The sequence below is a fragment of the Taeniopygia guttata genome, chromosome 2 (assembly GCF_048771995.1).
Source record: "Taeniopygia guttata chromosome 2, bTaeGut7.mat, whole genome shotgun sequence".
NCBI classification, from domain to species: domain Eukaryota; kingdom Metazoa; phylum Chordata; class Aves; order Passeriformes; family Estrildidae; genus Taeniopygia; species Taeniopygia guttata.
In genome coordinates, this window is record NC_133026.1 from 37,486,301 (window position 1) to 37,510,337 (window position 24,037).

General features: G+C 35.2%; 1 protein-coding gene across 6 annotated transcripts in view; it reads right to left on the reverse strand.

Annotated features, from left to right (window-relative positions):
• ZNF385D (zinc finger protein 385D) overlaps window positions 1-24,037 on the reverse strand; it is a 422,931-nt gene that overhangs the window by 46,612 nt on the left and 352,282 nt on the right. For all 6 annotated transcript variants that reach the window (XM_030264974.4, XM_030264971.4, XM_030264973.4 and 3 more), the window contains one exon: window positions 18,604-18,766. In XM_030264974.4, the coding sequence (XP_030120834.1) occupies window positions 18,604-18,766 (163 nt within the window). The remainder of the gene's footprint in view (window positions 1-18,603; window positions 18,767-24,037) is intronic.

Genomic DNA, 24,037 nt, shown 5'->3' on the forward strand with positions numbered 1-24,037 from the left:
AAGACAACAGTCAGAATGTTTGCTGGCATAAAGTAGAATAAATTTGGCTGTGAGGGTTTCCACTGCTTCACACAATTGTTATAAGGTTTGATTAGAGAAATAGGGCCTGAAGTTTCAGCAACTACATAAGTAACATACTACTACAAATGGCATTCAAATAGTGCAACATAAATAATTATCTAAGTCTATAAGGTCATACTGCAAAGATACCCATTCCGAAAAAAACCAAAAAAAACCCAAAACACCACCAGTATTTACAGCAAGCTAATGTAAAACAGTATAATCCACAATTCGGTATTTTTAAGAAATTATAATCATAGCTCAGCTTCATAGATATGTTAATTAATAAACTCAGAACAAAACACTAAAAACCATGTTGTAGAATGGTGTTACCAATGTTCTTTGCTGTAATTGCTATGAGTCTATTTTATTCTCAGGCAGAATAAAATTGACAAAAATTGACACCAAGAACAGTAGAATCAATCCCCAATTTCTTGTTTTCTACGACATTAGTAAGATATATTTTCATAGTCTGAGGTGCCAGAGTTGTCCAGATAAATATTTGCCAGGTTCATTTATAACATGAGGCATAGTTTAAGACTTTGCTTTCTATAAACCCATGCCCCAACTCATCTATGCAACAAATAGTCAGGGAAAATATTTTAATTTCTGATATTAATGGATGTATTGATATCTGATATCAATATTTCTGATATCAAACAGGTCATTAATTAAAGCAATAAATCTGTTGGACTAGCAATGCTTGAAATGCAGAATTTATACGTGTTGTAGAACTAATATGTTCATGGTGCACAGTAAAACATGTTGACAACCTTATGAAAACTTACAAAGACTGAATAGAGGAAAAGAAGAATGTTTTGTAGCACCATTTTAAAGCAGAAAATTCCCTTCAACAGACTGTGCTACATTATTTATTTTCTTTGTATAAAATTTGGGATTTGTTGGGATTTGTGAAGGCTGGTAAACTCTCCTCAGAGAGGCCACAGTCCCTTCCTCTACGGAGGCAGGAATGTGCATGGTTTGGCAGAAGATGTGGCACAGAACAAGTGCACAAAATCCATTTTTAACTTGAATCTGTTGGGAGGTGTACAAAAAAGAGAAATGCAAATACCAGACAGACATTTACTGTACTTTAGCTAAATCCTGAAGCTATTCATAGTTTTCCTTTGGTGGTTTCTGGGGCACTGAACAACATAGCTACCAAATAGGTAATACTGCAACCTCCTAACTCATAACGGGAATTTCAGGAATTCCTTCCTCAATTCCACTGGGTTTTCTTTCCACTTTTGCATCTGTGAAAGTGTCCCAGCTTTCTGGATTTTTTCTCCACTTTGATAATCTTCGTGCCAATGAGTATGACAGCAACATAATTAATTTGAATTGAAATTGGATAACCCATTCTATTAGCCCAGAAATTATCTATTTATTCAACTCATAACACTATATCAACCAGTGATGAATAGTAAATATATATTTATATAATGGGCACTGGAGAAATTCTCTTTAAACCTCTCCCTGGCTTTTTTCAAAATTCTATCAGTGGTAATCAAAACTTTTTGATCCACTTAAAACACACATTCCATTCAGAAACTCTTAATTAAATAAATTTTGGTAGTAAATCTTTAAGGATTCTTTTTCAGGGTACATGGTCTTTGCATTTACAAAACTTCACAAGTAGTCTTTAATAATTCTACTATGATGAGTTTCAGCACTTCTTTTTTAAAGCTGGAAACTATGTGTTTGACATCATAAGTATGTCTGATCTAGAAGACAGGCAAGCTTTAGCCATAGATGAAGTGGGAAAACAATGAAAAAGCTGTACACGACTGCATTGCTAATGAAGTCCTGTGCTGCTTTATCAGAACTGTTCATTTCCTAAGAGACCCAAAAGAGGAATCTTCTGTAGATCACACTGTTACTTCACTAGTCTCTAGCTAAGACAGGGTAAAGATGTGTTCCAAATAATAAATGTTATCAGACTTATAGAATCACAGAATGGACAGGATGGAAAAGACCTTAAAGATCCTCTACTTCCAACCCCACTAGCATAGGTTATTATTTCTCATATGAATTTTTTTTTCTAAGTAAAAAAAACAAAACAAAACCAATAGGTTGGCAAAGAACAACTCTTTTACAGAAACACAATTGTTCATATCTGAAAGAAGAATTTGGGGTATCAGTTTCATTATTCTGATGCCAATCAACCGTTCAGTACCACAGAGATGTATCTTCCTTCCCCATCCACACTGCACAAATTCAAACCCTATTCAGCTTCTGGAGGTCTCTTGGGTGATGATCACACTGAAGTATAATTAAACAAAGAAAATTCTTAAACTCTCTGTGAAATGAATACTTACATTTCCTAATAGTTCTTCTGGTCAGTTTATGAACTTTATTGCCAATACTTCAAATACGATATTTAATTACTTTGGATGTTCAGATCAGAAAAAGTCCATTAAAACAAAACAAATAATAGTGAATTATTCAGACAAGGAGATGAAGCAGTTAGTAATATATGAGGTAAACTATGCATACTAAAAATAAATGTCTTGGCTCAGTCCACATAATCAGAGATATATTTAAAAAACCCAACCTCAAAAATAATTAAAACAAACAAAAAAAAAACAAACCCCAAAAAACACCCACATCACATGCACCACAAAACTTCCTTCCTCTGGTAAGATATCAAATCTTGTCTCTTGATTCAGATGCTGCCTAAACATATAGTAATGACCTTCAGAATGTTAAGCATGTTCTTGAAAGTTGTACCGAAGGACTGGGTAGGTAAAAGGTGGGCTCAGGCACTGGAAAGCATTCCCTGCCAACCATAAAGCGCATGTGTACACAATAGCTGCAGCTCAGACCATGGTGACACACTGCTAAAGGAAGAAAAATGAACTCCCAAATATGTAAGGCTAGAAATGCCAGCAATATATCTCATGAGTTCCACAATGACAGGTATCTTGACTCATTCAGTGTCCTGTCCACAGCACATGAGGAAAAGACTAAGTTCTAAGTAGCGCAGCTGCATATAAGTGCAGGAAAAGAGAAACTGTTCTTTCCAACTTTCTGGTTTGGCTGCTGGGTTTGTTTGAGTTTGTTTGTTGAGATTGGCAGTTGCTTGGTTGCTTGCTTTTATTTTTTTTTTCCTCTCATAAACAGCAGTCAGTAACAAACTCAATTAAAGTAATAGAGGCAGAGGCTGAAGATAATGCAGAATATAATGACCTGCTCTGCATGAATCAGATTAGTACCCATAACACTTGAATTTTTTCCCCGAGTATTCTCATTTCACAGGCTTACTTTGAAGTATCCTGGAAAGCGAAGTTTTGTATTTTTTAAAATCTCTTTAAAGTACTCAAAAGACTGTTACCTGAAGGAAACAATAAGAGACTTCCAGTTCCAGATGGTTCTTTGGGACTATTGCTGATTGACAAAAACATAGCAGTAGACAACAACAGTGTTAGTGCCAATTAGTAGAAGTGGGCTAATTCAAAAATCCATTAATTTTCTTCCTTTGTTTAAAGTGAGCTAGAATTGTGAAAAGCTTAAACCAAAATGACAGCAGATGACAGTTGTGAAGCAAGCTTCACAGTTGTGAAAGAAGATAACCAGGGACCTTGATTTGGAGCTAGACATAAAATTGGATAATTAAAAGGCAGTACAGTTACAACTTGGCATTTGTGAACAGCTGTCACATTGGACACCTTGAAGAATCCCCTGGCATAGGAAAAACAGGATGAGAATCTCAAATTTTGTGCAGTGAAACAAATGTTAAAACTGAAAAATTATCAACAACAAAAGAGTGATGACTATAGGTTTAAATTTGCAGTAGCAGGCTGGGTAGGCTTCCTTTAAATTTACCCAAATACACTAGTTAAGTAACTAAATATAACTAATTGTGTCGTGTGGATATTCAGCTATATGGCTGTTTGCCTTTCAAACACTTCACATAGCCTTAAATAGGCCCCCTGACTTTGAATCAAGAAGGCATTCAGATATCTGCATAAAACTTAAGAAATTGATAGTGCCCTTGTGCAAGTAGAGGATGGCCCCCTAAATCTGATGGCAGTTTTGTCAGTATGAATTTAATTCTATTTCATTAGTTTTTCATACTGTTCTTCTGTTCATCATGGGTATAATTCACCTTCTCCATGCAGTAAAGGGGTTACCATTCTCACTGGTGATACTTAAAGAGGAGCTGCAGGACCCAGTACACAGAACACATCTAAGGCAGGCAAACTACAGTGAGCAAAAAGCAGCAGGAATTAAAGCCCTTTTACTTCCCCTTTTCAGCTCCGTAAATATCTGACCACTCAGGTATTGTGCCTGAGTCGTACACGGTATCATATACTTAAACAAAAACATCTACCTGACGTGTGATGGAACCACCTTGTAGCTGGATCTCATAGATTATTGTGTATGAATTTTCATGAGGGAAGTGCCAGTCATAAACTTGCAGTAACAAAGCTGATTATTATGATTAAAAGTCCCCAAATCTCAGCAGTTGGAAATAAAAGAGCTGATTGGCATGATGAGATCCTGGCAGCCATGCTATTGATTTGTACAGAAGCTTTGTCCCGGCAGCATGCTCCCCAGGCCGTGAGCATTGCCGCTCCTCTGCACACACACACCAGAAGTGTCCCCACAACCAATCTATTACATTGTGCTGCTCAAGTTCACTCATACACTCTCTTCTGTGAGGGAGATAATGCACTAAGCCTTCTCCAAGCCATTGCCCTTGTCCTATGTCTGATGTTAAAACAAGAACTAGCAGCCACAAAGCACGTGCAGGAAAAGCATAACAAGGGTGTTTGGTAAGATCTGTCACGTATTTCAAGCTCCCTATGTGTTGTCATCAATAGCTGCTGATACCTTCTGATATGTGAAAGCAGGAAAAAAGTGAGGCCACTTTCCCTGCTGGGAAATATTGTTTTTATTAAGCAAATTCAACTGGATAGCCGTAGTGGGTAATCTGTTGATGCAACTTGCAGAAGGATCTGCTAAGACAATGCTAGAAACTTGCAGCTATTAAATCAGCAGAGCAGAAAATGAACCAGAAATAGTAAAGTACAGCAAAGGAAGGGATTAAAACTGCGTGGCAGCAGTCTCAGGAATCCTCTGATAAGGTGAATGAGTTAAAGCGCTCTTTTGAGTGCTCTAATTTAAGAAAATGGTTATTTGCGGGCAGAAATGAAATAATTTTAAAAGTATGATAAAAAAAGTCTGATTTCTTAAATTTGCTTTCTCTCTAATTCTTAGCTGGAAACATGGGTTACTCAAAGTAATTTAACTGCCTATGCTTTGATAAGTGCAGATCTACTGGATTAAATAAGTAAATCCCTCTGAATCTTCTAAAATGCTTATTAGAGGTCTTAAAACTAATCAGAGGTGGAGCAAAGATGTAGAACAAGGAAATGGAAGCAGGAATAAATTCTGACTGAAAGAAGTAGTAAGAATGCCTGAAAGTATACAGCTTGGAAATTAAAACATGCATCTTCCTTCTCAATTAAAAATCTAGTAATGACAGAAAAACAAAATACTAAAGTAGGTGTACTAATAGAAAGAAATTAACCCTCCAGTGAAATAAAACATCTTCAATTATCTGGACATAATTAAGGACACTGACACAGGATACAGTCAGTTTTATTCCAGAAAGCCTTTGTTTTTCCAAACAAAACTATGCCAGAAACTATGATTTTCTATGGTTTTACTTAATCAAGCACTATTCATTTGTCCAGTCCTGTACAAAATAAGAAAGATAAAAATCATATTACCTTAGCAGGACTTCAAGAATTAGTTCTTCGGCTTTGAAAATGTATGTCATTTGACTGAAGTCAAACAAATTGGTCTCATATTTCAATTTAAGTACTATAATTTTTGCCACTTGGAGGACTCAATTACAGCAGGTCTCAAATAATACACAAGATCTGTAGCCTCGAAGCAGCAAAACCTTTTTTTCTGTGTGTAGTAGGAGAAAAGAAACATTTGAAGCCTGAAACACTTATGTTTTCCAGAGGACTTTCATTATTGATTCCTGAGTTAAACCTAGTAGCTTCATTCAAATGAATACCAGAATTCCACATTAAATTTTGTATATCTTAGAATCCTTTTGAGGATTATACAACTTTTATCTTGGTTGTGGAATAAGGGTAACTATTTTCCACTTCCAGTCTCTGGATACTGTCACATCTCCCAAGTAATAGGGGTTGTTTACCAAAACAATAAGATTGGTTCCTTCATGCTAACTTTTATAGACTGTAATCAAAATATTTTTACTTTCATAAATACTCAAGTTGAATGCATCTGTCTCATTAGGTCTTTCACAATTAAACCATTCTTAAGTAATTGCATCAGATCTTCCTCAAATTTCCATTCTATTTGATGCCATTCTTTGGAAAAAAAAAACCTCATATATTTAATTTACAGTAATAAGATAAACCAAAATCTCTACATCCCTCCATCATGCTCAAAAAAAGTATTTATTCCACAAGGCTGTCTGGAAACATCAATACACTACTGGTTCCTGTGTAGCAGATATTTAGCCATGTGCTCCCCAGGCAACTTCATCTTTACATTAAGTCCCCCCAGCTTTTCAATTAATTTCATATGGTACTTTACTGTATTAAAAGCATTTGATGCACTGAATATACAGCTCATCTTTACTACTTGCCCAAAATTCTAGTTTTTGTGCCATTTGTAAAGACTTTATAATTGCTTGCAGGTAACGGATGATGTAAGACTATATTATAGTTAAGACTTTACTGTAAAAGGATTTCACTGGAATATTTCTACACCAATTTGTATCTCAAGATTGCATTCCAAGGCCTATAATTAGCGGGCTTAAATCCACTCAATATGTTCTATATTCTTTCTGTAGCATTCCAGTATCTTAGAAAATTTTTTACTTCTACACTTTCTAGATCGATGCAAACACAGAGCAATGTTACCTGTTATCAATCAAATATGTAATCTCATAAAAACAGTTTTAGATGGGAAAGTATAACTTTCTCTCAATTCATATTCACTGTCATTATATAATTGATCTCATTCATTTCAGTAGTCTAGTTCCCTGCCAGCTGCTGCTTTATTTTTCACGAGATTAGTGTCAGGCATGATGGACCTGTAAGTATTTGATTAATCCTGCTTAACTTTTGTGAGTATTGACACAACATTAGTTTTGTCCTAGTCCTCTGGATTTTCTACTCTGCCAGAAAAAACATAACAGCTTGTCTAGAATGCTCTTTCTCTACTTCTTTTAAATCATATGAGAGTTTTCCTGATCCATTGTCTAATTTAGTACTTCTGATTAAACATATTAAATCTTACCATTAGTATGGAAAGAATTTATACATCAAGATCATCATTAAGTTTAAATGAACAAACTGGTTTTGTCCCTTGTCTTAGCTGTCAGCTAAGACAGCTCCTTGGCCCTGTTACTTTTAAAAGTGATTTTTTATTTCCTTTGATGAGTCTATATTTATTTTTGTATCCATTTCTTTCCTATAATAGTAATTTGTAGTTCTTAATTTCAATTTACATAAATTTTTTTAGCTCCTTTAATACTAATTCAATTATGGACATGCCATTAAATAAGTCCTTTAATACTTAGACTGCAGATGAAGATGAAATGAGAAACACAGAAACACAGAATAATTCTTCAAAATATTTGAAACCCTATATGAATCTTGAAAATAAGAACACACCTATTTTGAAGTTATAAGTGTTGCCTGCCTGAACTTGAACCTATAAACAAAGAACTTAGTTTATGGAAAACTACATTAAGTCTAAGAAGCAGAGACTTCAGGTGCATGAAGACAAACTGCATGTTTACATTCCTCCTCAAACAGATATTGCAGTCACACCTATGCTTTATCTCAAAATAACTTTATATTTGCTGGTGCTGCAAATACCTTACTAAAAATTTAGCCTGATTTTCAGTTTACTTAGATAAGTTGTAAATGCAGTGGAAGCAACCCTTAAAACAATGAGAAGTTAGGTGAATTTTTATATTTTGCCATATATTCACCAATTCAAAACACAATAATTTTATTTTCTTCAGGGGTGGGGGGAAAATGGCAGGAAGACAGAAAGTCTTTGGTCCTGTCAGATATTTACATTGTTTGACTGGTACCAAATATCAAATGAATATTTATGATGTCTAGCTCCATTAATTCAGCAGAGTGGAAGGTATATTTTAGCAAAAGAATGACACAGTAGGGCGGAATTTCACCTATAAGAGTTCTTTAGCTGAGGAAAGAAATCACTGGTCTGCACAGACTTTAGACACATTATTCAAAGTTGTCCAATACCAAATAGAGCACAGCATAAATAGAATTGTTGCATAATTAAATTTTTCTTCCCGTTCTTATAATAGATTTTAATACTACTCACTTTTGCCTTTTTCTGAAAACACCTACTATATGTACACAGAATAATCTGTTTCTAGAAATAATGATTTCTGCTGCACTGAGGTCTTGTCACATGAATGGCAAATGAAATGCCAATCTCTAGGTAAAGTAGATTTCCCTACATTTATTAGTAGAACTCTTGCAGCTATGGCTGTCTTTAGATCCCTCTGAATGGTGCTATGAGGGGATCATAAAGCAATTTTTCCAACAGTTAGCACAGTACATTTACTTATATCTTTAACCACACCCTTCAGCTTTCTTAATTTAAGCATGGAAAGAATATGAGATGAACCACAAAAGGAAATAATCTAAGCAAGCTCTAAAGCATCTTCGGAGATTTGGTTGATCTTGCCTTAAAAACATAGCCTCATAAACAAAACCAGTCCTCAACAGATAACTAACTGATTACAGATAACAACTGACAACAAGTAACAGATAACTGACTAACTGATTACAGATAACAACTGACAACAAGTAACAGATAACTGACTTGATGTCAGCTTGAAACAAGATGGATCACTTGAATGAAGTGTTTGTTGCCCCAAAACAGACCCTTCTCATTTGAAAAATTCCATACTTGGAAAGGCACCACCTGTCTGAGAGCATTGGATCAATAAGTTTCTACTCCATTTCAAACTAGTCCATAAACAAATAATAGTAACATGTTTCTGAAACCGATGCTTTGTAATAAAAACTTGAAAGGAAATCTAGGACTGCAATGATTTTTTAGAAATCCCGAAGGCTAGAACTGAGGTGTCTTTGTACCCATCCTCCTAGATAGTGTCAATGCCCTTCCCAGAATAACAACAAAACACACCAGGCAGAATGTGTCATCCAGCAGATATGTGCTACGGTGCTTGATTTGCAGCAATACTGATGAATTACTTATAAACAGACACCTAACAAACAGAAGTGTATTCCTAAGATTTCCAATTGTTACTACTTTGGGCATGCAGCAGTCAAGCTGACTGACCTTAGATAGAACAAAAGACTCTACTTGAAATTTCAATAGAATAGGCTTTTCAGACCTCTGAACAATACCATTGTCAGTACTGGACTTTGATATGGATTCAATAGGCTGATGCAGATGTTGTGACTGACAGCAGCTTCCAACTGCAGGATTATTCAAGCATAAAATTGCTGTGAAGGCAATCACAATCAAAAGCAGCTGGGTCCACAGAAAACACATGGCGTTCATATGATGAAGCTCTCAGCATACGTAGATGCAAGAAAAGAAGGATTTTATTTCACATTCATGATCTATTGAGGCACATAAATTACTGTAATTTTTATATCGTCATTTAGCTACACTCTGAAAGAAAGAAAAAGCTCTAGTTCTACACAGAGATCAAAAGAGAAGCTATTGTCTTCCAAATTGCCATCAACCACTAATACAAAATTGGTACAACAGTCTGTGGAATGCTGATAACATTTAGTGCTGCAGTTAGCTACAGATTGTCTGAAGTATGGAAAAGTCAAAGCATAGATGATTTAAAGTGAAAGATTGCATGCTTAATTTTTGCTGGTTTGGGTTGAATTTTCCAGGCATGTGATAAAGACAATTGATAGTTGTGAAATAGTAGTTTCTAATTCCCAAGTAAATGACAAGAGAATTAAAAAATAAGAACATCTTATTTAGAACTTATTTACAACTTTCAGACTAAAGCTTATTTTAAAGAATTTTTATTTATATAAATTAAAAAAGAAACTGTTCAACTTTAGGAATTGGTTAGGGTGATTGGGAAGTGATCCATGAAGACCTATAGCTTGCTTTGAAATTCATCTGTGTTCTGCTAATCCCCAAGCAATTGCTTCTCCTTTATTATTTCACATTTGCAACTTTTGAATGTTCCATGCAAAATATCATAAACAAGTAAAAATGAAGTAAAAACCCATATAAATTCAAACTTCAAGGTCATTGTTCTATTTTGATGTGTAATAAAACTTCGACTTGCAAAGAAAAGCAATTTACATCCAGTATCTCACAAGCCTGAACCCATAGTTAGCCTGTTAATTTTGCTGTGCCCTAAGCAATGCTGAAATGATCTGAAGAAATCACTTGGTAAAACAAAAGCACGCTTTACGATAAAATAAAGCATATGGAAACAAAACAGCTAAGTTAAACAAACAGACTGCACTGAATTGTATTCCTAGATTAACCATCCTTAATATAATAATTACATATACAAGGGTACCCATAGCCTAAGCTGTAAAAGCAAATTGCACACTCGGATCATACAGTAAATTGTTTCTGCATACACCAGCAGATTTGGAATAGTATTAAATACTATTTTGAATTTTAAATACAGTTGACATAAGTATCATTGTTAGAAATAGAATTTCATTTAGTTAGGAAAGACTACAAGCAAATCTGCTGCTTATAAAAATTCTAATACACAATGTTGATATTATAAATACAGCTGTATATCTTCTTAAGCTTTCATTAAGATAGAAAAATTAGGGTAGTTTGGCATTAAGAATAAAGGATTAAAGAAGTAACTTAAAGAGCAAAACCAATAAATATAATAATAAAACAGGGTAGGTACACCAAGCAATACCAGAAATAATCCACTAATTCTTAATATATGGAAATCACAATAAACATGAAACCCTAGCCATTTCCAAAATATATGTTTATTATAAACAGCTGTATGTAAGGGAGATTAAATTAAATTGAAAATAAAAGGAAAGCAGAGAGATGAGGAAAATAATTTTCATTTTTAAATGGGACTTCCTTTCTATTACATGTTCTGGAGCTGAACCAGAAACTGCACAGATGCATCTGTGTACAGAACTAATGTAACACATTAAAAGATCAAAGCAAACAAGCAAGGTGTGCTAATGCATGGTACTGGAGGAAAGCACAGATAAGTACTGGTCAGACAAGGGCAAATATTTGTAATCAAACATGCAAAACCATATTAGTATTAATAGCAGTACTAGTCAAATTATAAGTTGTCCATCTATATTCACACAAGCAAGTTTTCATTTGAGCATTGTGTTTGAAAACTTTGCCTTACAATTTAGGAGATAAATTTTGAATCTTAAATAGAGCAGTACCTACTAATAACAGAGAGCCCCTTGACTCCTTACGAGAGACCTGAAAGAGACACAATGGTCTAATATGGACATGCTCACTCACGTTGCAAACAAACCAAAATCAGGAATCTCGGACCTAGGAGACCAGGACAAAGGAGTATTTGTAGAAGGACTTTTCCTTGGTCCAAGCAGGCTTGGGTCAGAGAATATCTAAACAAACTTGATATCCACAAGCCTACAGGACCTGGCTGGATGCATCCATGAGTCCTGGGAGAGCGAGAAGACACCATAGCTAGGCTTCTCACAATCTTTGAAAGGTCATGGAGAAAAAGAGAGGTACCTGAAGGCTGGAAGAAAGCAAAGGTCACCCTGGTCTTCTACAGGGGCAAGAAGAGGGACCCAGGGAACTACTGGCCATTTAGCCTCACATCAATCTCTGGAAAGGCACTGAAGCATCTCATTCTGGAGGCCATCTCTATCCAGATGGATGACAAAAAGTGTATCAGGAGTAGTCAGCATGGATTCACTGAAGGTAAACCATACCTCATCAACCTGACTGCCTTCTATGGTGAAACAGCTACCTGGGTAAATGAGGGGAGGCAGAAGTTAGTCTGCCTTGACTTTAACAAGGCTTCCAACTCTTGTCTCTACAACATCCTCATAGAAAAACTCAGGAGTGCGCTGGATAAGATGACAGTGGGGTATATTGAGAACTGGCTAAAACCAGACGGTCATAATCAGTGAGACAGGATCTGATTGGAGGTCTGTCACTGCTGGTGTTCCCAAGGTTTAATACTGGGCCCAGTATTGTTTAACTTGTTCATCAATGACATGGAAGAAGGGGCAGATGCCTCCCAGCAAGGCCACTGATGACACAAAAATGGTTGATGTGGCTGATACCTCAGAGGGCTGTTCAGCCCTTCAGAAGGGCTTTGATGGGTTGGTGAGATGGACAGAGAAGAACATTCTGAAACTGAACAAAAGCAAATGTAGGTCCTGCATCTGGGGAAGAATAACCTCACTCCGCAGTACAGACTGAAATTTAGAACTGCAAAGATGGACCTGGGATCCTGGTGTACAAAAAGCTGTCCATGAGCCAACAGTGTGTCCTGGGGGCCAAGGAGGCCAATTATGTCCTGGGGGACAGTATGAAGAGCATTGCCAGCAGCAGAAGAGAGGTGATCCTGCCCCTCTACTCAGCCCTAGTGAAGCCACATATGAAGTGATGTGTTCAGTTCTGGGCTCCTCAGTACTAGCGAGACATGGAGCTCCTGGAGAGGCTCCAGAGGATGACAGCAAATACGGTTTAAGGGACTGGAGCATCCTCTATGAGGAACAGTTGAAAGAGTTGGGCCTGTTCAGCCTCAAGAAGAGATGACTGAGAGGGGACCTCCTCAATGTCCATGTGTATCTGAATGGAGGCTGCCAAGAGGATGGAGCCAGGCTCTTCTTGATGCCAAGCAGTGGGAAAAGAAGCAATGGGTAGAACATGATGCACAGGAATTCCCATTTGAATGTGAGGAAGAACTTTATTATTGTGCAGGTAATCAATATTGCCCAATATTTTTTAAAGTCTTCATTTATGACCCAGACAATGGGACAGAGTACACCTTCAGCAAGTTTGCTGATGATTAAAAACTGAGAGGAGGGCCTGATACACCAGATGGATGGATTGCCATTCAGAGAGACTTGGACTGACTGCAGAAATTGCACAATCGAAGTTCCTTGAAGTTCAATGAAGGAAAGCACAAAAGGTTCACAGCTGGGAAGCCATCACTCTACACATCATTCTGGGCTGGAGGCTAAGCATCTGGAAAGCAGCTTTGTGAAGAAGGACTTGGAACCCTGGACGGCACCACTTGAAAAATAAGCCAGCAGTGTATATAAATATATACCTGATCATGTCAGGGAATATAAAATACAGAGACTCTTTTAATTGGTGCCCAGTGACAGAAAAAGGCACAATGGACAGAAACTGAAATACAGGACATTGGAGTGGAACACAAGAAAAACTTTTTTGCTCTTCTTTAAGAGTCATCAAACCCTATGGTTTGCCCAGCAAAAGATTGTGATGCTCAAAACTCAGCTGAAAAATATAATCAGTATCCTGCTTAGGCTGACTCTGCTCTGACCTGTAGGGATGATCTTGTCAATCTTCAGACACACATGATGATATCCCTTCAAAGAATCTCAAAAAAATCTGTCATCCTCTGGTATTTAGGCTGCCAAACTCATATATATTTTCCTAAACCTTTCCATTTCATGTCATCTACCTTTCTTCCTCCTGCAAAGTTTACCCTGAATTAATACATCATTTCTGATTGTTTTCTCCCCTCTTTCACTTTTATGTCCAAGATCTTGCCTGAATGAGTGTTCTCTCCCACTCCAACTGCTCTCAATTTCATAATTATCGCAGCTGTACTGAAATTACTATTTCAGGAGTGATCTGCTGATCAGAAAGATGCTACCACATCTTAAACAAAACAAACCAAAAAAACTGTAATGGGGTAACTAAACTAAAATTTTTTACACAGAAGAATTTTCATATGAGTGAGTGAGGGAAAAATAAAGAGATCATATGCCTTCACCAATGCTGTTGCCTACGCATGTTCAGTATCTGGAAAAAACTCAACCCTCTTCCTTTTCCTTCTAATCCATCCCTCAGTGTTTTCATTTCTTGTGATGCCTTTATCATTTGAACACGTTTATGTTACCACTCATTTAAACACCTGCCTGTTACATTTACGGTGTCTGCTCCTTAAATTGTTTCTCATCCTATGTGAAACTGTAAGGTTTTTAGGACAGGCACCAGTAATTTTTTCTCTGACAGCACAGGGGTCTCTTAGCTGTTAAGACTGTACTAGTGATAGATGATCTTGCCTGTGCCTTGGCCCAGATGCACGCTTTTTCTGCTTATCACATTTTTGTCTGTTTTTAAGAGCTATTCATTGTATTTAAGTACATAGGAGTCAAGATACAGTGTATAAAATTCAAAAGCAGCATTAAAGACTTTGCCATACTGATGGCTCCTAATGACATATTTTTTCCCCTTTGAAAGGTTTATTCCTTATTTTCCATTGATACCAAATGATATAACTTATACTGAATTCTCTGCTGAATAAATAAATAAATAAATTAAAGCAGCCCAAATCTTCAAGACTTAATTTGTGATAATATGGTCATGAGGTGTCCTGCTTAGCTCCAACAAGCTTTGGAAAAGATTAATATTTAGACATATGCAATAAGTAGGACATAATTTTACATGGGTATAATATTGGCAATTCAATCTACTTTCCAGAAATCTACGTGCACAACAATAACCTTACTGTACATGTATTTTAATTGGGATGATAGAATGAACTCTATCTAAATATATTTTGACAAGTGCTCTAAAGTATTAGTCCTTACAACTGAAGATATGAAACAACTTTTTGAAGAACACATACTTTTTCAGAAAGGAGGAGTGTGGTATCTACATGTCCTCTGAACAGAGAGACTTAGCTTTCTCAGGATTTTTCCTGAGAGAAGCTGTGAGAGAAGCAGAGTGAAGAATGATCAAAACAATTCTTATCTCATTTGCTGCTCCTGTGTTTGAGCACGTTTGTGCTCCTGTGTTTGTAGAATGTGTTATGGAGATTGTTTACCCAAGGTAATTGCTTGATTGGATTCTGGTGAAGGTGTCTTGGATTGATTGACCAATTAGGTCACAGCTGTGTTGGGACTCTTGGCAGAGAGAGTCACAGGTTTTCTAGTTAGTTAGTGATAGTTCTTCTTAGTGTAATATAGTGTAATATAATTTTAGTATAATATATTGTGATAAAGTAATTAATTAGCCTTCTGATATCATGGAGTTCTGCGCATCATCATTCTCGCAGATTGGACATTGCATTTACTACAGAGGAGCAATTTGCAAAGCTATCAAAGATGTTTAACAATTTCCTCTCAGAATACGTATGCATGTGTGTTAATATATGGCAAAAATATGCATTTTTATTATCATAACTGAATTGGAGACTCAAGAAATTGTGAAATCTGGTTTGTATAATGCCATAAAGTAGGCTGCTTCTTGTAATGCTTCTGTTTTCTGTTTTTCTGTCCTGACTACCCATGTAACATAAAAATTGGTAATTACAGATGAAAGAAGTGTGTTAAATAGTAGATAGGATAAAAAAGTTCTCACATCTTGAGAATGGCATTGCCATTATATGGTATCTTCATGACTTTTTGTTGCTCTGAAGACTTCTCAAGTTCAAGCCTTCTAGTAATTCCAAAAGTTAGTTAAAAGGAAAAAAAGATTAGTGACTTTCACAGAATGAGCAAAACCCCCTCATATTTTATGCTTTTTCTTTAACACATAATTTAAACACCAGAAATCATGTGTGAGAGGTTTTAAGGAGTTAGATTATATTGTGAGCTGCACAGTGTCATTAAAACACCACATCTAACAAAACAGTTCCAGAATAAACAACATAACAAATTACCGCTTTAGCCCTTGAATCAATTTGTATACTATGTAGTTTGTTTTTGTTTTTTTTACACAGTCCTTTATTGCATAGCAGCATAGATTTCCTGATGACATTTTGTTTACTGTAGCTGATCAGGGCACACAGAACCAGTGATCTGAAGTCCTGACCAATATGCTGTGAGTGACATGCAATTCAGCATTTAACCCCTGCTGTAGATGATATATAAGCAGTGACATGTACTCAACCCTATCCTCAGTGAATTTGGGATCAACTATTAATCTTCAGCAGACAGATTTAAAATACTGTAGAAAAATATTTTGTTCCAAATGATCGCAAGTACATGGACTTTGTAACTGTCTTCTAGTTATGAAAGATTTATTTATGAGTTATATTCATTAGTACAACTATTCCCTAAGAACTGATATTATTATCAGGATGTTTGACTTTTAAGGTGACAATTTCCAAATGTAGAAACTCACACAGAGCAACATATTCTGATATTCAGAATAACTTTGCATTTAAAAGTTCCACCAATTTAATACAGGACATAAGAACAACCAGAAAGGAAATAAAATCCAATTTTCATAGTAGACAGAAAATGTCATCCTTTTGGCTATCCAATTTTTTTTTTTCTCTCACCTTGTATACATGCTTGACAAAGGATAATTTATACCAAGGATTTTATTCTGTCGCCAGTCACATCAATGCTGACCTGTAAAAACTGCATCTGCATAGAACTGCCTACCTTACTTTGAATGCCACTGGTTGAATAGAGCTTTTGGCAGCAGTTGAATATGGCTCTCAATAATTTAAGAAATTGTAAGATTTTTTGTTTTTTGTAAATTAACATCAATATGTAACTTTTAGAACCCCATTAGGGTCAGTGTTTCTAACACAGAATGAGTATATGTATTCGTATACATACATGTATGTCTACACACATTCTACGAAATGAACCCAGGAATTTGCAACCACTGTGTGAAGCTGAAGAAACTCCAGCATAGGCCACTGCTTCTGTGTGCAGCTGGATTTCTGATATTTTCTTACTTAGGCTGATATAAGAACTGATTTGGACTACTGACCTTGGATACAGGACAGTTCATATATCTTGTCAGGGATCTAATTCAGAGGTTGATAGAAAAATTCAGATTGGTTTTAAGGCACATTGGAAAATCCTTCAAACTTACACAGCATAAGATAAAAGCTTTTGACTAACACAGTTTAATGCTTTAAAAGATTTTTCTTTTCTTCAGTTATTTTCTTCAACCACTAGAGTATATTTAGCAAACAATATATCACTCTTTCACACAACATCCTCCTTCCTGTTCTGAATATCTCAACAAGTAACATCACAAGAAACTTTTAAAGGTATTTGTATATTTAGAAACACATACTTCACCAAATAACTTTTGGCATTTTTCCTATTCTCCAACACTTCATTTGTTTCATCACACAAAACCCCTCAGAATATTTTCTTGTCTTTTATTGTAGTAACAAAGACAAAAACAATGTAGCAAATATTTCTTAAAAGCCATCATAATTAAGTTATAAATCTGCATAGGAAAAAGAAAATGCTATCTATAATAGTAAGTTATAACTAGGATATATTTATAGAGAGAGATAGACATAGAGCTATCTGTCTATAAAAAATACAGTGAAGATGTATCTTCAAAAAAGTACTGCATGTGTCTGCAAGGTAATTTCCAGTTGCAGTATAGTTGGTTACTGCATATCCATTTACAATGCTGAACTTACTGGATCAGAAGAGGTTCTAAACAAGCTGTTTTCAGCATCAGTAAGTAGATCTCTGATGTTTCACAGCTTTGTTTTTTTTCCTCCCATGGTTATTTTTGTCTTGCTTGGGGAGGAGGACTGGTTATGTCTAAATACACAAACTGACTCCCTTTGTACACAAGAGTAGTCTTAACCTTGTGATACACTAGAATATCTCTCAGTGATCTTACAATCTTCCTTTGAAATTTCCAACAATAACTGCATATTTAAAATGCGATGTCAACCAGATCCTGCTGATTTTACAAATATGTAGATTTTATTTGCAAAAGAGTAACTTTTACCCATGCAATAATTTAAACATTATTATTTCAGTATGAAGACTCTTTTAAGCAGAATAACTGGTATCAATAGCACTTACCTGATTGTGTGGAATAGAGGTTATACAGCTATTTTCCATTTCAAAACCATGCAATAGCCATTTAAAAAAAATAATGCAATGTTTGAAATTTATGAAAATTAGTTTTTTTACTGCAAATGCTTTTTAAGAGGCTTCTAGACACAAATAATTCAATTTGTTACATTGTGGTTAAAAGAAATGTGCCATATATAATTATTAATAAAGAGATAGTGCATACCGACCAGGAGGTTTAGATCAGTTGATATGTTAATCAAGTAATGAGTATTGCATTCTATCATAAAAAGAATGTCAAGCCTCTTTTCACTAAGAGAAATCAGCTCCATGACTATCGGACTATCACCAGCCTACTGAAAAGACTTAAAGAAATGAACATCACACAGAAAGATGGATCGAGCATGAATCAATGTGGCAAGCACATAACCAAACAGACATGGAATTAAACAAGAAGAAAAAAAAAAAATACAGGCCGAATGAAAACTAAAACAAACGAAACCAACAAAGATTGTCGCTTAACCTGTTTTGTCAGAGCTGGTATTGATGGTATTGGTAGTGATGGAAGTGAAGGTAGTCTTTGCGCTGTCCTTGGTAGTAACAGATTTCTGCTTATTTTTCATGGCTTCCAGTGCTTTGAGCTTCTTGGCATGTTTAGTGCCTTTGTAGTGGGCCGCAGCCTGGCTCTACAAAGGAGAACAAAATGAACCATGCAATCAGGCTCATTTCTAAACTGGCATTCTCTGTATTAGTACAAATACAGACTACCTTTCAATAATGGGTACCACTTACATTATCCAAGTAGTGACCAAACAGAAAATTATAATTAGAATGATGCTTGGAAAACAATGGAAAAAATACTAGAGCCACGCAAATTCAATTCATACAGTATATTACTGTATAACAGTAGATTAATTTCAGATCAAAATTAGGTTGTTTTAGTCCACCTTGCTGCCATTAGTTTTTCTATTAAGATTTATGTTGCTTTCACATGAAAAAAAAATAATTCTCAGGCAACAGGGAGGATGGCATTCTCCTCCCAATAGCTTTGTACTTTTCCAGTTTCTATTTCAAATAAAATTTTTATCAAAGCTTCCTTCAAAGAACACTATTACTAACAATGGTATCAGCAACTTCTCAGCAAGGACTGACAGTAAAAAACAAACCAAAAATACCCCAGCCCAAAACTAAAGCCCAAACAAAGGAAAGCAAAATATAAAACAGACCCTTAAAAGACCATCAGCAAAAACTAACTGAATGTGAGGAAGACATGTAATTATCTGTTTTTTTAAAAATAAATTTAAAAAAATTTAAAAAGAGAGGATTACTTTTGTTCACCTGCTACAAAAACTAGTGTTTGAAATTCAAAGCCAGGAGCATCCTTTCAAAGGAGAAAGCTCCCACAAATCCTGACACAATCCCAAATATATTTTGGCTACTTCACATTGCTAAGCTAAAATAGATTTGTATATGTACTGCTATTAAAATTAATGCATTACACTACAAATAACTTTATTATTTCAAAATTAATTACCAAATTTATTAATTTAATGTATGTGCAAGTATATTTTAAGATTAGTATTTGAACTATTAGATTAAACCTTATACAAAAATCACTAAAATTTGGATGAATATTCAGAGTTTTTTTCTTCATTAATTATTTAAAGTATTATAAGAAAGACAATCATTCAGTTGATAAGTTGATAATATGAAAACTTGCTTGTATCTTCCCTTTTGAAATTCAAAATTTATGGAAAGTAACTCCTTTATTACTTGAAAGAGAAGTTAAGGCTTCAGGAATGTAGTCAAAATTTAGCTATTGCAGAATTGAAAAAATTAAAAGCAACCATTGTGGGTCAGCTCAAGGACCCACAAAAGTCAGTATTTTCTTTTTAGGAAACATGAAACAATAGAAGAGATTTAGAATATAAAAGAAAGGTAAATGCTTTCTATTGTGGAATCAAAAAAATAAAAACATATATATGGAATTTAGTGGCTACAAACCTAAAGGGTCAAATGGGATAAAAAGACACAGTAATTCCAATCACTAAGCTGCTCATGCAGGTAGAAGAATCCTGTATTATCTGGCATTTATTAATGCTATTTGTTTATTTAATGCTATTTGTTGTCCTGAATTTTGGGGAGAGGAGTTCTAGTGACTAACTATCACTCTTATGATACATAGAGGGAAGTATGACTTTCAGCTTTGATTCCTTCCAGATGCCTGAGAGTTGAAAAACGTAAGGTAGTAGAAGTAGGAGCCCTTGTCTAAAACCAATTCACAATATATGTTTAAGTGTATACAAGTGTAGATGTACACACACAAACACACCCTCTTGGATATTGAGATGCATCATTCAGTTTGGTTGAAAAGCCAGTTTCTCTATACATAAAATAATGTAAATATTGTATTAGGTACCCTTATTGAAAGAACACTGGACAGTGAAGTTTTTAATTAGAAACAACTTGAACAGAAACAGCACAATCATGCACCTTTTACAATTCTCAACACATAACATTGAGACATACTGTAAGCCAAATACAAACAGTAAGAGGATGTTAATTATAATCAAACCAAAAGACCAGTGTTAAGTTACAATGATGCATTAAAAATGACATAATACTGTACACCCTTGTGTTGCTATCATGTCAACTATTTTTAGAGTTTCTAGTCAAATTTAATCATCAGTCAGCTTCAGATTCTGACTGCACTTTTTTCCCCTAACTGTGTCACTAGTCAAACATGTTGTTCACAATGTGGTCCTTAATACAGAACTATGAATGCTGATATTATTTTGATATAAATCTCAGCTTTCTGCACAGAATTGTTGGCAGAGAACCCCAAGTTTAATTATTCTGAATCCACAGCTCTCTCTGAATTCTCTCAGCTATAGTTCCACAAACCTCATCTTAAGTTTTATGTTGGATGCTGAAGGAATATATAATGAGGTCCTATACAGAAATTCGTGACCTTTTCATTGCTCTGAAATATATGAATGAAATTGTTCTAAAGTGGAAACACATTGCTTGAATTTTCAGGTATGATAGCTGCTATGCAGAGTTGTCCATAACTCACTTCCCACAGAGTGTGGCTAGCTTACCCATCCTCTACTTAAATAAGGTCTTCAAGTCTTTTTATTTTAAAGTTTAAATCTCCTTCCTCTGCAGGGACATGAAGCCATCTAAGCTTGTTTCAATATAACTGTAGCTGGCATGTAAATGGGAGTTCTGTGTGAGAGCAAACAGATTGCTTCTAAGCATTTAACCAGCTCCAAATTAGATTATGCTGAACTTTTACAATTGAACTGGAACCCTAATTAAAAAGACAAAACAAAACAAAACAAAACAAAACAAAAAAAAAAAAAAAGGAAGAGTTCTTTCATTATCTTTCCTTGCAGGAGTAAGATGTAGGAAATGCAAAAATATTCATAAATATATTTTTCAGCAAAGCAACATTATAGTACCTCACTGAATAATTTTTTGCAGCTGTAAGAGGACCAAAATCATCCTTGATGCTTAAATGGCTTTTACTTGTAGCATATAAAATTCAATGCTGAAAGACTATTTACTTGTAAGATGAATACAAAAACAAGACAGATCATAAAATATAACTATTCCCAACTTTCATGCCTAATTAAGCAATAATAGGAGACAGCAGAAGAATGAAAAACAAGTTAAGTACTATTTTTTGCTGCTAACCATGATGCTTAACTAAATAAAGAGACTGTACCCATTCAGAAAGGTGAGAAGGGTTTCCTTCTGGAACCCTTTTACAAAAGAATACATTAGAAGAATACTTTAGGAAAGGGTTTACTTTCTTCCATGTTTGATGCACAGAATTAATCCTAGCACTGTGAAGACAAGTTACTCAGCTAATATCAGTGATGAAGCATGAGAAATATGTGGAATATTGCTGGTGTAAGGTCATAGAGAACTTTAGGAAAATATATCCATTCTTGAGAAAGATGTCCCACATGAAAGTAAAAGTTATTTTATTATTATTTTTATAATAATATATAATCATGTAATATACAAAGAATAATAAATATCCTAATAATATCCTGCAACTAATATAAATATATAATTTTAATAATTTTATTAATACTTTGTATCTAAGTTGAAAACTCAAGAATCCTTAAATAAATTTTGAGGATTCTGATCTTGAAAATTACATGTAGACAAACTTTGGTCTGTGGGAACTTCTTAAATGAAGGGGCAAAATGTCTGCTAGTAAATCACTTTTCAATGTTATTTCTAATGACTTCTTGACTATTTGAGCAGTACAAGTCAATTTAAGCATCTCCTTTTTTTTTTCCTCTGGTTCCATATACCAGTGTTAAATAATTAGGGACCTTTCTGAGTCATACATTTTATAACCTTGACAAATTGCTCAAATATAAAATAGGATTTGTCTATAAAATCTGTCTTTATGTCATAACTACACAGATAAACATACTACAAAAAATAGAAGTACTGTATGCAGATGTGAACAGTTAGAAAACAGATCCATGTAAAAACAGCTGTATTTTACCCGCTTAAGTGCAGTATTGTTACCAAAATCACCATCAGTACATCATATTACCAAGCAAATTGCAATGTCTGAGAAAGATGAAATGTTTTAAACAATCCAGACAGTATTCTCTTACTATTACAGTCAACATATCTACACAGCAGTTTTCAAAATAAGTTTGCCTACATGACTAATGTACTTCACTGGATTATATACCTTCTCACTCATGTTCTTTAGGCAGTGGTCCAACAAAAACATTGTGCTTAGTTTTTTGCATTGAGAAAAAAAAAACAGGTCTTGTTCTATTCTCAGAGAGTTTTTAACTTTGCAGCACTGGATCTTCTTTTTCATATCCCTCCTGATTCACCTCATGTTACCATTCTTCTTACAGATTGCCTTCCTGACTTAATCACTCCCTCTAGGCAACACCTTCATAATGAAAGCAGTTCAAATAAAAGAAACCTTTTGCAAAAGGTGTAGTGAATATGTTCCATTGATTCCACCTCACAAAATTAAATCCAACTATTTTGTGTTATGTCTTTCGCATTTCACAATGCATTTTAAAAGATGTCTGTTGTGGAGAAGGCTCTGTGCTTTTATCTGGCTAACTAATAGCAAGGCTGCAGTCTGTATGCACCCTAAGAAAGCACAAAACTAAGAGGGCTGAGAGTGCTGGAAAGTCTATTCTGTCTGCCTGGGACTTCAGAAGTTCATGACCTCATTACCAGCTACTGGATGCTATCCTCACCTCTGTTAGTAGTCACAAAACAATAGTAGCAATTTTGACTAATATGTCTGCAACTGATGTCCGGATTCTCCAAAACAAAAAGTTCTAAAACAAAAAAAACAATTAGGTTCCCAGTTCAAACTAATACTGTCAGTGAGCTAGGCACACATGGAAAGCAATAATACATAACTGCATAAGCCAAGAAGGCTTCTGTTCTTGATGGAGTCAGGGAAATTGCTTATGAGAGGTCTATCACACATTACCATAATCTCTGACTACAAATATTTTCCTATAGATGGGCTGTCAATAAGTATTTGGAAAATAATTTTGTTGATGTCCTAAGCACACAAGAAAGTGATAAAATTAAAATATCTTTTTTTATTTTTGGAACAAGCATGTCATTTTTTCTAGTGACTCCAAAGCCTGGACAACCAGTGATGACAGCATTGCCCAGCGAAGGTTGCAGAATGCAGCTGAAACATCTGTATCCTACCAGTTACGTGCCATTTACATAACCCGAGCTGATCTCTATGTAACTTCTCCAGTAAGGAAACTGGAGAAGTTTACAGGGAGAAAGTCAAACAGCCCTGAGATGCCCAGCACTTGGTTCAGGCCAAAGCAGGGCTCTAACAGTGAGACACAGATAAAAAATATTGGAGAGGATTGTGCAGTCTTTTTCATAGAGATGGAGTTACTCTATTTAGTTGGTCAGCTTTTATT